This window comes from Miniopterus schreibersii (genome assembly GCF_964146895.1).
Source record: "Miniopterus schreibersii genome assembly, chromosome: 22".
Classification (NCBI taxonomy): domain Eukaryota; kingdom Metazoa; phylum Chordata; class Mammalia; order Chiroptera; family Miniopteridae; genus Miniopterus; species Miniopterus schreibersii.
Genome location: NC_138124.1, coordinates 701,928 through 715,073, shown reverse-complemented (window position 1 = coordinate 715,073; position 13,146 = coordinate 701,928). Strand labels below are relative to the sequence as shown.

Sequence of the window (13,146 nt, the reverse complement as noted above, 5' to 3'; positions counted from 1 at the left end):
TAAACGAATAATTCTCAACTCAAAGCCAAGTAGCCGAGCGTCACTAGGCTCGAGCCCTGACAGTTAATCGCCACGGACGCAGACACGAAATCCCGCTGACCGTGCGCAAAACAGCCACGGCTCAGAACGTACAGCACCTTTCGTTAGGTAGCCTCAAAGGATGGTTCCCCGGCTTCCCACTGGGCACGTTTTTAAAAAATATTTTTTGAAAACTGATTTTAGAGAGAGAGGAAGGGAGAGAAACATCAATGTGAGAGAGAAACATCAATGGGCTGCCTCCTGCACGCCCCCTACTGGGGATCAAACCCACAACCCGGGCATGTGCCCTGACTGGGAATCAAGCTGCTGACCTCTTGGTTCATTGGACGATGCCCAGCCAACTGAGCCACCCTGGCCAGGGCCACGCTGGGCTCTGAATAAAGTTTCAAGCTGCCCAAGGACTACAGCTTGGATGACCAATTAAACCCCAGGAGGTATCCGGGTGCCTCCTGCTCCCCGGCTCCAACCTCAAGGAGGAACCTCCAAGCTTCCACCACCACCATCGAGAAACACTGGTCAAGCCCGACAGCCTCAGAAAGCCCTATTTCATCCTCAAAATGGACTTATCCTTGTTGGCCCAGCAGGCGGCTGTGCCCCTCTTCTTCCGCACACACATTTCCGCCCCTGTCTCATTTACTCTCGCAGTTCTCACAGGAGAACCAGGAGGCTGAAAACGCACAGAGCTCCCTCCGTGGGACAGAGACTATTATTACTGTGGAAGGAAATCTTTGTGCTTTTTCAAAAAAGATTTTTTATTGATTTTTAGAGAATGAGGAAGGGAGAGAGAGAAACATCGATGTGAGAGCTAAACATCGATCGGCTGCCTCCTGCGAGCCCCCTAGTGGGGATCGAGCTGAAACCCGGGCATGTGCCCTGACCGGGAATTGAACCAGGGACCTTTCCTTTCTTTTTTTTTCTTTTTAAAATATATTTTTATTGATTTCAGAGAGAGGAAAGGAGAGGGAGAGAGAGAGAGACACATGCACATCAATGATGAGTCATTGATCGAGCCCACAACCCGGGCATGTGCCCTGACCGGGAATCGAACCCTGAACCGGGGACCTTTCGATGCCCAGGACAATGCTCAGCCAACTGAGCCACACCCTCCAGGGCTCTTTGTGCTTTTTAGTGAATCTAATTATAACCAGAGCCTATTCTTCATTTACAGAAAAGATACCCATCCCCTTATGGGCTGGAGACGCTTTGTCAAAAGTGTGCCTTCCCTGCCTCCACCCTGGTCACCAAAAGAAGCTTCAGTACTTCGGGCATGTCCTCAGTTATCATCACCCACAGGGACCAGCCACGGGGAGGTCACTCGGATGCAAAGGGTCAGCCCCACACTCCTCAACTGTGTCCCACGGAAAACTTCGAGATGCAGGGTTAACAAAGTCCTCCGTCACCCCCACAAAAGAAAATCCGCAAACACATGTTTTAAATACCGGATGCTCCACCCCTCTCCGGTCCTGAAGATGTACAAAATCCTCGGCCTATTCAAGGACCTGACAATTCCTGCCGCAAATAAAAACCCATTTTACATCTTTAGCAACATTTCCAATATTATTTGAGCAGAAATACCTTGATTAGGGGACACATGTACATTCTGCAGAACTGCGTTCTCTTAAGCAACTGTTATTTAACCCAGAAGAAGGGACATTCTCACAGGAGGCTTCCGTGCCCACGGCCAAAACAGAGAAAGATTCGGAAATGAGAACTCACTCAATGGCAGACACGCGCTCATTCCAACGGGGTATCTGCAGGGTTTTAACAGGTAAGAGGGACCAGAGCCCGCTCCCTCCTGGTCCTTGCACTCGGGCCCTCCCGGCCTTTTTCTAGCTCGCTCAGGTCTTAAAACAGGCAAAGCACAGAACAGACCAACGGTGAGAAACTTTGCTTGGAGGGCACCTCAGCTACGTCGGCCCCGCAGCAACTCCAGCTCCATTCGAGGGTTATTGGGCTATGGTCTTGGAACCACTCGTCTAGACCATAGAACGGCGCTGTTCCCATCGTTCAGACTTTTTTTTTCTCCTGTAACAAGTTCACAGGAATCCTTGGGTGTAACGCGAGGGTTAATTTTAAGGACTCAGCAAACAGCCAAGTAAGAAAGTCTCTTTTCAGTAAAACAAACCATAGGTACAGCTTGGACCCAGGGGTCATCGGCTACACAAATGCATTTGGCAAGTGGTCACCCGGCACATTCTACGTGACGGGAAGGGGCTCAGTGGCCATTCTGGTCCATTTCACCCGACGCGTGCTCTCCGAGGGATATGTAGAGTCAGCAGGACTGGCGGCAGAGGGGGAATCGATGATATTGCAACAAATGGCCCAAACTTGAGTCTTTTCAAACAATTTTTGATTTGTATAGAGTCTCACACACGCACACCCAGAACACGTAATGACGGGTAACCCAGAAGACTTCTTCCTTCTACTCATCCAAGTTACCAATTGTAAAGTCTTATTGAAAAGATTACATTTTAGCCCGGCCGGCGTGGCTCAGCGGTTGAGGGTCGACCTGGGATCCAGGCGATCGGGGTTCGATTCCCGGTCAGGGCACAGGCCCGGGTTGTGGGCTCGATCAATGACTCTCTCATCATGGATGTTTCTCTCTCTCTCTCTCCCCCTCTCCTTTCTCTGAAATCAATAAAGATATATTTAAATTGGAGCCAGAAAATTCTTTAAAAAAAAAAGAAAAGATTACATTTTAAAAGAACAGCCCTGGCTGGTGTGGCTCATCCTGGGCACTGAAAGGTCGCCGGTTCAATTCCCAGTCAGGGCACATGCCCGGGTTTGGGGCTCGATCCCCGGTAGGGGGCGTGCAGGAGGCAGCCCATTGATGTTTCGCTCTCAAATCAATGTTTCTCTCTCTCCCTCCCTTCCTCTCTCTCTAAAAAAAAATCAATAAAAATCCCTTTAAGAAAATTTAAAAGAACAGCAGTGTTGATGCTGAACTAAGTAACAAACATTTTATGCACATGTATCGAACACCATCAGAGTTATAAAGCTTCAAAGCAATAGATTTTATTATCCGTTAATTCAAAATAAAGCAAATGTATCTCACATTATGAATCACAGCATGTGGACTTGCAGATAATTTACATAAAAGGAAATCTCTCATGCAGAACTAGGGGTCAAACATGATGTAATCAACAGGATCCAAATTCTTTTTAAGGTAGAAGCACAAATTAGGGACTTTATTTTTAATTTTTATTTTTTAAAAATATATCTTTATTGATTTCAGAGAGAGGAAAGGAGAGGGAGAGAGAGAGACAGAAACATCAATGATGAGAGAGTCATTGATCGAGCCCACAACCCGGGCCTGTGCCCTGACCGGGAATCGAACCCCAATCGCCTGGACCCTAGGTGGACACTGAACCGCTGAGGCACCCCTGGCCGGGCAAATTAGAGACTTGAAAGAGCTGTGACCTGCTCACTGATCAACCTCATTCCAATTTATCTGAAATACGGGCTCCATGCACGCTTAGGCTTTTGTTAATTACATTAATGCTTCCGCCCGACGCTTACGTTGGATGGAAAAACGCAGAGGGATGCAGGGGTTGGTGCTTGCTAATGGCTCTTACTTCTGGATGCGGCCTCCTGGTAACCAAGGAATACGGGAGCCCCGCGTGCCCGGCCCCGGAGACCGAGGCTGGCTCTCTCTCGGCCTTACACTGATGGCCCAGGGCCAACTGCCACGAGACGAGACCTCTCACGGCCTCGTCCTCAGGATGGTGCAGCTACAGAGGCCTCTTAAAAGCCGGCATCGGTGGCCCAGAAGCAAACTGCGCTGGGAAGCCAGCTCAGGAGAGAAAACCCCGCAGGCCGGCCACACCCCCGAGTGGCCATCCACAGGGGCGGATGCAGCCCAGGGGCCCCGAGTGACAACGGTCCAACGTCTCCGTAACCTAGAAAAGCCCCACCCGCGTTTCCCGCACAGGCGGGCACAAACCTGGGCTGTACGTCAGAAGGACCAGTGACGTGTTCCCAGCGCTCCCCCCGGCCGGCGACCGAGTGTGGGGCAGCTGAGGGTGTCACACCGCCTACGGCCCCCCGAACGCGATCTAAGGAAGTCGCCTGAAGTCAAAGCGGCCCGATCCCATCGAGTCTGCAAAGGTTCTTCTTGGTCATGAGCTCAAATTCTGCATCATAAAAATATCACCTCCGCCCGGCCGGGCGTGGCTCAGCGGCGGAGCGTCGACCTGGGATCCAGGCGATCGGGGTTCGATTCCCGGTCAGGGCTCGATCAATGACTGTCTCATCATTGATGTTTCTGTCTCTCTCTCTCCCTCTCCCTTCCTCTCTCTGAAATCAATAAAGATATATTTAAAAAAAAAAAGCATCGGCAGTGCCCACGAATCGATACGAAACCCGGACGAGGGACAGGGGTTCAGCCACCAGTGGAAGGAAACAGAGCTAACGCGGATATCGGGCTGCGCAAAACCAAGCGTCGACTCCAGGGCGATCTACTTGGGAAAACTGAGAAGGTTTTTATCGGTAAATAAGCAGATTGGCACCATCCGTCGGAACCCAATACTTACGTCTACGCGCAACGCACCGCGGGATCCCAGAGCCCGGCACCGTCTCAAGCAAGAGGTCGTTTGCGACGGGGGGAAGCCCACCACATCCGTCTTTTAAGAGACGGAGCAACAGCCCCGGCTGGTGTAGCTCAGTGGTTAGAGCCTCTGCCTGGGCGCCGAGGGGGTGCGGGCTCCATGCTCCCCGAAGGGCACGTATACCCGGCTGCGGGTTCAATCCCTGGCCCCGGTCGGAGCGCATGCAGGAGGCAACGAATCGACGTGTCTCTCTCCCGTCCATGCTTCTCTCTCTCTCTCTCTCCCCTCCCTCCCTTTCTTCCATCTCTGTAAAAATAATGGAAAAAATATCCTCAGGTGAAGATGAACAGAGAGAGAGGGATGGATGGATGGATGGAGGAACGAAAGCTTTGCAACCTCCCCAAGGGGAGATGCAAAAGGCATTCCCTTCGCTCTCCCGAAGACTCCTTCTACTATTAAATAAAACCTCCCTCCCTAAGAAGCGTATTACGTAAGGTATTATTCTCGCCCATCTCTGAGGTTCATTATATGCTCCCTTATCAGCACCCAGGCCCGAGGCACGGTCATAACTTAGGCAGGAAACGCACTGCCCGGGAGAATGATGTTCTCAATAACCGGCCCTACCCTCCGATGGCAGCAACCCGGAGCCCAAAGCCAAAGGGCTCGGGCTCCTCGGGCCTCACCCAGGGCGCCCTCCGCCTAAGCCGTTTCCAGCCCCAACTGGGTCAGGGAAGCATTTCCCTTCTGCTGACTCATCCCCCGGCTTCCTTAGCCATGGGAGCGTTAGCACATCTCAACCTTTGAAATGCTAACAAAGCCTCCCGCGCGCTCTGGACGCGGCCCTGCCTCCGGAGGAGCCGGGGGAGGCCTCCTAGCCGGCGGTGGCTGTGTGTGGGTGTCTGCCCCCGGGTTCCTCTGTAGCTCTCCCTCTGGGATCGAGCCTGTGGGCACGCCACAGGCATCTGGGAAGCCTGGGACGGAAATACCGGGTAAGTGCAAGTGACTTGCCTGAGGCTAGACGTTCCCCATGGCCTTGGAAATAGAACCTGAAACTCCCGCGGCCATCAGGCGCCTTTGGGAACAAGGCCTGGACTCCCCGGTTCAGCTCCTCCCCCTGAGAACCTAGCGAGGGGCTGGGTACTAGCGGCCAAGCGACTTCTAGATCCAGAAACCTGGGGAGGGGGGTTGGTTAACATAGATTTGATTTAAAAAAATGCCTAGCCCGGCCGGGCGGGGCTCAGCAGTTTAGCGTTGACCTAAGATCCAGGCGATCAGGGTTCGATTCCCGGTCAGGGCACATGCCCGGTTGTGGGCTCGATCAATGACTTTCTCATCATTGATGTTTCTATCTCTCTCTCTCCCTCTCCTTTCCTCTCTCTGAAATCAATAAAGATATATTTTTTAAAAAAAAATGCCTAAAAGCTGAATTCTGCAGACGTCCTGTGAGGGCCCACCAAGACAGAGGCAGGCCCCCAGGCCCCGGGGCAGGACAAAAGGCAAACACGAGTGACTCAGTAAACTGCAGAGGGTGGAGGCGGTTCCAGGAATTAACTTAAACCGGTGGGTTTGACAAATACCAGGTGCACTCCGGCTTCAGGCGCCTGTGGTTGAGAAACATCCTGAGCCCACCCTTCCTGAAGAATTTACAACCCTTGCAAGGACAATGATTGCTTGCTCACTGTAACCCTATATAAGCCTGTTGTAAATTTGGATCCGGGTTCGAGTCAGAATTCCACTGCGTTGGATACGACCGAACCCCAGCCAGCTGGAATAAAAGTCCCTTTTGCTGTTACATTATCGGCTCTGGAGTGATTGTCTTTCCACCGCATAGGGATCTGATTCTTGGACATAACACTCCGAGTCACCCAAGATCACCATTTGCACTCCTCTGAGTAACGGTGCATGTGCGTGTGTGTGTGTATGTGAGCGTGCGCATGGGTTTGGACATGAGTAGGATCGCACACATTTTTGCAGGGATGCAGCCCCAAAGCTGCTCATGGAGATGTGCTCAAAGTGCCTTCTTAGGCCTCATGCCTATTTTATACTTAGACGTAAAATGTGGATTTTATAAGACAAGGCAACAAATGATAAAGGAATCCAATCGAACCCTAACAATGGCAAATGTGCATCTCGTAATAACTGAGGATACCTACAGGTTATAGGTTACCTAAATAGGAATATAGGTTACCCTAAAAGGAACTCCTAACTAAAAGGGAAGACAAGAGGCCCTGGCCGGGTGGCTCAGTGGCTTAGAGCGTCATCTCCATACGACAAGGTTGGGGTTCGATCCCCGGTCAGGGCACATACGAGAGTCAACCAGTGAGACATCAGTAAGCGGAGCAGCAGATCGATGTTTCTCTCCCCCCACTACTGTCTAAAAATCAATCAATCAATTTTGAAAAGAAATCATGTAGATGCATGATATCAGAAAAAAAGAATCCCGTGGTTACCTTTGCACGAGGACTGAGTTCATTGTAATGGACTCGTGAAGTGTAAAGCAGGCTAACTCCTAGAAATTAGTATTACTGTTAGCAGAGTTTGACTCTGGTTTGAGAGCCTCAATACTTCAGTCAAGTAAGTCAAAATCAGGTTCCCGTAGTTTCTGCTCTGAATTAACAAATCAAACAACGGCTTATTCTAATAACTCCAATTAAAAAAAGAACTCCTGTGACTACTTTAAAATCCTGTGTTTATCTTTTATGTTTTTTTTTTTTTTAAATCTTTATTGATTTCAGAGAGAGGAAAGGAGAGGGAGAGAGAGAGAAATATCAATGATGAGAGAGTCACTGATCGAGCCCACAACCGGGCCTGTGCCCTGACCGGGAATCGAACCCCGATCGCCTGGATCCTAGGCCGATGCTCAACCGCTGAGCCACGCCCGGCTGGGCTCTTTCATGTATTTTTAAAGAGTTATAGAACTTCTTTATTCCCTCTCAGTAAAAATAGCTCTTTTAAAATAAAATTTGTATTGTTTCATATATATATATATATATATATATATATATATATATATATATATATATTTAAATATATCTTTATTGATTTCAGAGAGAGGAAATGAGAAGGGGAGAGAGAGAAACATCAATGATGAGAGTCATTGATCGGCTGCCTCCTGCATGCCCCCAACTGGGGATCGAACCCGCAACCCAGGCCTGTGCCCTGACCAGGAATCAAACCCCGGTCTCCTACATCCTAGGTCGACGCTCAACCACTGAGCCACGCCTGGCTGGTCTCGTTTTATATTTTTAACATTTCCTTTTGTTTTCTATACTTTCAATAGTTTTCTCCATTTACACATCTCTCCATCTTCTATTCAACACGTTTCTTTTACGGCAGGACCAAGGCAAAGCACCATAATTATAACGTAAGCATATAAAAAATTTGCAGTAGACAGTGTTTTTTCATCTATAAAATCTCACTTAAAGAAACATGGAGACTAAATCTCCATAATCGCTTAACCACGCATAATCTGAAAAGATGATCTGAAATCTTCATACAAGGGCTCAGAGAAACAAGGGAAGTTCTTTAAAACAAAATAAATGGTCTTGGACCAGGGTCAAGTCAACTAATTAAAAAAGGGGAGGTCAGCCCTGGCCAGGGTGACTTGATTGGTTGGGCATCATCTGGTGCATCTAAAGGTCACCAGTTCCATTCCCGGGCAGGTCACAGGCCCAAGTTGTGGGCTCGACCCCAGCAGGTGGCTTGCAGGAGGCAGCTGATCCATGTGTCTCTCTCACATCGATGTTTCTCTCTCCCTCTCTCCCCGTCTCCCTTCCTCTCTCTAAAAATCAGCTTTAAAAAGGGGAGTCATGGGAAGGAAATTTGAAAGATTGGGAAAAACAAAAATGCAGACTATTTCCGTTATCTAGGAAACAAGTTAGAATGCAAAGATGATAGTAAATATGAAAATGCCGAAACCCATTCTAAGATTATTCCTACAAAACACCAGAATGTGGGATGGTAGCTGCAGGTAGATGCAGAGCGGACCCGCTTGTTTGTTTGTTTGTTTGCAGTCGGAGGCACTCCTTGGGGGCACCACCCGTAGGCACCCCCCGCAGATAAAGACTGGGCTTCCCAAGTGTTTAAAAAGGGGCAGAATTGCTATTAGAAATATCCATTATTATTCGTGATAGCCACCCCCACGCTCACAAACAAGCACATAGGTGTCCCACCTCGAGACGCGCATGTTTTGTTATTTATCTCACTAAACATATGTCTTCCAAAATATACCTAATGAAAATCCCACGATCCCTGGCCCTTACTTTCCCTGTAAATTTCTCTCTTCTACCTCCCTGCCCTCGGCCTTCTATCTGAATTTACATTTTGGCCAAAATAGTCCCCCCCTCCCTGCCCCCCTACTCTTCCTTCCTTCTTTCTTCTGTAAGGTCCTTTCTTTTATTTCTACTCTTGGTGACAACCGTCTGTCGTATCTCCTCGAATAGCTACAACACCCTTCAAGCGAGACCATTTCTTATTGAGTTTCACAGCCTAACAACATTTAGGGTTTTGTTTGTTTTTTTTGTGACTAGAAAGGTGATTAAGGGAGCTCATACATGGAATTTATTGGTTTTATGCAAGATGATTGAGTGACGACTCTAATCTTATGCTCACATATTCTCTGCTCTTTCCCTATAAAATGTGAGAAAAAATATCATAATAGGTCAACCATCCCAGCTATGCTCATGAGCAAACAGGTTAAGGAAAATCCAATTTTTCTAGAATAGGGTGTTAACCAAGCTGGAGGGTATTTCAAATGCCAGCCGGTCCCCTCTGACCAATGGCCTTTGATCTCCGACGGTAGCAATCCCCGATTTTTGTTTACAATAAACTTATGACCGGAGAGCCACAAAAATTACCACCATGAGAATGCAAAAAAAATAAAAATAAAAAAATGCGTACAATAGCGTGCTTGTATATGTCCTGCATAACTATTAGCTTTGGGGTGTGCATTTTAATGAAAGATTATTCAATATAACGGCTTGGATCTTTGGTTTGCCTTTGTATGATTAGGTCCAGAGAACACCGAGACACCTCAAGTCATAATCCACGAATTAGGAAACTATCAATGAACCTTCCAAGGTACCAGGTATCCACAGGCTGCCAGAACAATTATGTAACTAAGTTTAACGTTTAACTCGAAGCAAATGTTCACGGGCTGGGATAACACAATACTGGGTAGAGTCCTTCAAGCACACACGTCAGTATATCTCCTTCCCTCTGTCATTCAGCACAATGATTTTGACACAATCATCCACTCAATATTCAATCAGCTTCCATTAAAAAGTCGTCTGCTCTAGAGAATGTCCCCCGTTAAGAAAACCGCAGGTGACAGAGTAGATCCTAAACACAGAACTTGTTTTCTCAGGCCTAGAATATATCTTTTGGACAGAATTATTTTTACAAAATTACAAAAATGTGAATTTTTGTCGTAATGTATGGAAAGTCATACTCCTTCCGTGTTCCTTCCTAACACTTTTATTCTTATAATGCCTTTTATGAAATGTGCCACGTGAGTGAAAGGCCCAATTTAAAAAAAAAAAAAATCACGTTATAATTTAAAAGCATTTAGATTCAGAGTGAAAAATGGACAGAATAAATAGTTTTGCATGGTCCTACAAAATCCACAGTAGTATATATATATTTTAAATATATTTTGCTCAGCACTCTATTTAAATAACAGTTTTCGTGTATTTGTGAATGTCTGTATTTCTATAATTTATTGCAACGTTTCTCGAAAGACTGTCCACAAAATACCTGCTTCAAAAGGACCCCAAAGCATTAGTTGTAAACGCAGAGGCCCCGAGAGGCGTCCCCACCCCAGCCGGGCGCGTTGCCTCCGGGGGGGGGGGGGCCTGGGAGCCTGCATTTGGCACAAGCGCGCGCACGTGACGGGTGCGCCCCAAACCCGAACCCATCGCGTCCGCCCGAAACCACGTCTCTCATTAGAAGCTCAACGCACGTTGGGAAGAAAAGTTGCCAAGTGATTTCTGCCCCCAAAGAAACACTGTTTCCAAACGCTCATCCTTCTGAACAATTTCTCAAGCGTCCACTCCGCAGACCATCAAACCTGTTTCCAAATCGCACCAGCGAGAGGGGTCCTGCTTCCCCACAGGACTCCCCGTGGCCCTGAGCGAGGGCCTGGCACCCCCTTCGCGCCCCGGGACGGGGCCCCCCGCTCGCCGCAGGTCGGGAAATGGGGCCCCATGCGCACCAACCGCCCCGAGTGCCAGGCTCTGGGCTTGGCCCCTGGTTCCCGGGGCCGCGGGCGCGTCAGCACCTCGGACAGCGCCCGGGGCGCACGGCTCCGGCTGCGCCGCCCACGCGCCCCAAGGCCCCCGAGGCCTGGGAAACGGAGGCACCGGGGTACACAGCCCACCGCCCCCGCCCCTCCTCCCCCCCACAGCTGCCAGCATCTCTTTCCAAGGCACCCAGAGTCCGAGCCACCCCCACAACTCGCCCGTCTCCGGGTCCCCAGCGCCTGTTGCTAAGGAGGCCGGCGACACTCCAGCAGCCCGGGGACGTGCCAGCCGAGCCGGGGCCGGCCCGGGACCCCTTCTTGCGCCGGAAGCCTGCGCCCCCCGCGCGCCCTGGGCGGTGCAGCTCCCTCCGCGCCGGCCGGGGAGCTCGGGCCCGCGCGCGCGCGGCCACCAAGGCCTCGGGCCCAGACCGCGGGGCAGGGGCTCGGGGACAGCCCCGGGGGGGCGCGCACTCACCATGTTGACTTCGGAGACCATGTCGATGCTGGCGATGTCAATGTTCATCCCCACGCAGACCGGGGGTCCTGCGGGGAGCGCATGACACGGAGATGAGCCGGGCGCGGGCGCGGGCGCGGGGCGCGCGCGGAGGCTGCCAGGGCTGCCCGAGGAGGGGGCGCAGGAGAAGTGCCCCCCACTCCCCACCCCCCATACCCCACCCCCACCCCCACCCGCACGCCCCGCGCTGGCGGAAGCGGACCCCGCCTCCCTCCTGCGCCCAGGCCGCCCGCGCCCGGGTTCGCGCTTCCCCCCCGCAGCGGCCGCGCACACCCCACTCACCCCCGAAGTCGGGTCTCAGGCGGATGTCGTAGCCTTTCAGCAGCTTGTCCACCGTCTCCTTCACGAAGGACATGTTCCCGGGGTCGTTCACGCTGCGAGAGGGGGAGAGGGGCGCGGGGGGGGTCAGGCGGGCGGCTCGCCACCGGCGCCCCCCGCGCGCGCGCCGCCCGGGGCTCCGCCGCGACCCTACCTCTGGGCGCAGCACACCACCGCCACCAGCACCGGGGCCGAGAAGAAGCCGAAAAGCCTTCCTCCCGCAAAGCCCCACATCCCTCCGCCGCGCCCCGGCACCGGGGAGGGGGCGCCCCGCCGCCGTCGCGACCCGCAGCCGGGGCTGTTGGTGCTGCCGCCGCCGCGCGCCGGCCCCGAGCGGAGGAGGGGGAGGGGCGGGGAGGGACGCGCGGGGCGGGGAGCGCGGGGGGCGCGCGGAGGCTGGGCGAGCCCGGCCGGCCCGCGCTCCGGTCGCCGCGGCGCGTGGCCCAGGCCCTGGGCGCTCTCTCCGGCCCCGGGGGCTGCGGAGTGGACCCGGAGCCCGGCCGGCGCGGCGGGAGGAGCCGCGGCTGCGCGGCGCGCGCGCGCGGGGCCCGGGAGTCGGCCGCGCAGCCAGCTCCGTGCGCTCCCCGCGCCGGGCGAGGGGGGCGACCCGCGGCGAGCCGGACGCGCGCAGCCCCGGCGGGGGGAGGAAGGCGACCCGCCTCCCCCGGCCCCCCCCCCGACCCTCCCCGGGCTCACGGCGACCCCTGGGCGCGGCCGGGCGGGCGCCCCTGCCCGCGGGACTGCGCGCTGCGGCGCGCGGGGGAGCCCCGGCCTCACCTGCGGGGCTCGGAGCCGCGGGTCCCCAGGGTCCAGCAGAGCCAGCCGGGGAGCAGGAGCGCCAGGAGCCCGGAGCGCATGGCGCCGCGCCGCCGACCGCACCTGGGTGGGATCCGCTCGCCCCCACAGGCGCGGAGCCTTCGGCGCCGGGCGGGGATCCCCGCCCCTGCCCCCACCCGCGGGCTTTCCCTCCTGACCCAGCCTCCAGCCCCCAGCGGGGCGGCCCGAGGAGGGACTTATGCGCTCGGGTTTTAAAAACCGGTTCCTGAAACGGCTCCTCTCACCCTCACCCCAACATTTCACCCGCCCCCCGCCCCCCCGTCCGGTGCTCACACATACGCATTTATATGGATGGAATTGAGGGGCCTGACTGTGCGCATTTATTGTCAGGAAGGTGATGGGAAGGTGGTGCGCCCTTAGTGTCTCCGCGAGGAGCTGTCCGTGGTCCTTAAATAAAGGCAGGGGCCTCTTTTTCCCTGCGCCCCGGACCCCATCCTTTGGTTCCCATTAGAAGACCCCTGGCACCTTGGCCAACACACAGGCCGGTGGCACCTTGGCCAACAAACAGACCGGTGGCACCTTGGCCAACACACAGACCGGTGGCACCTTGGCCAACAAACAGACCGGTGGCACCTTGGCCAACACACAGACCGGTGGCACCTTGGCCAACAAACAGACCAGTGGCACCTTGGCTAACAAACAGACCGGTGGCA

General features: G+C 53.2%; 1 protein-coding gene across 2 annotated transcripts in view; it reads right to left on the bottom strand.

Annotated features, from left to right (window-relative positions):
* Positions 1 to 12,733, bottom strand: part of GABRB3 (gamma-aminobutyric acid type A receptor subunit beta3) — a 107,788-nt gene extending 95,055 nt beyond the window's left edge. The window contains exons 1-3 of one of the 2 annotated variants that reach the window (XM_081124654.1): positions 12,434 to 12,733; positions 11,621 to 11,712; positions 11,300 to 11,367 (exon numbers count right to left, since the gene is read on the bottom strand). In XM_081124654.1, the coding sequence (XP_080980780.1) occupies positions 11,300 to 11,367; positions 11,621 to 11,712; positions 12,434 to 12,513 (240 nt within the window). In that variant the 5' untranslated portion in view covers positions 12,514 to 12,733. Of the gene's footprint in view, positions 1 to 11,299; positions 11,368 to 11,620; positions 11,713 to 11,810; positions 11,993 to 12,433 lie in introns of those variants that run through there. The other variant, XM_081124653.1, reaches the window with a different exon arrangement.
* Between the last annotated feature and the right edge of the window lie 413 nt (positions 12,734 to 13,146).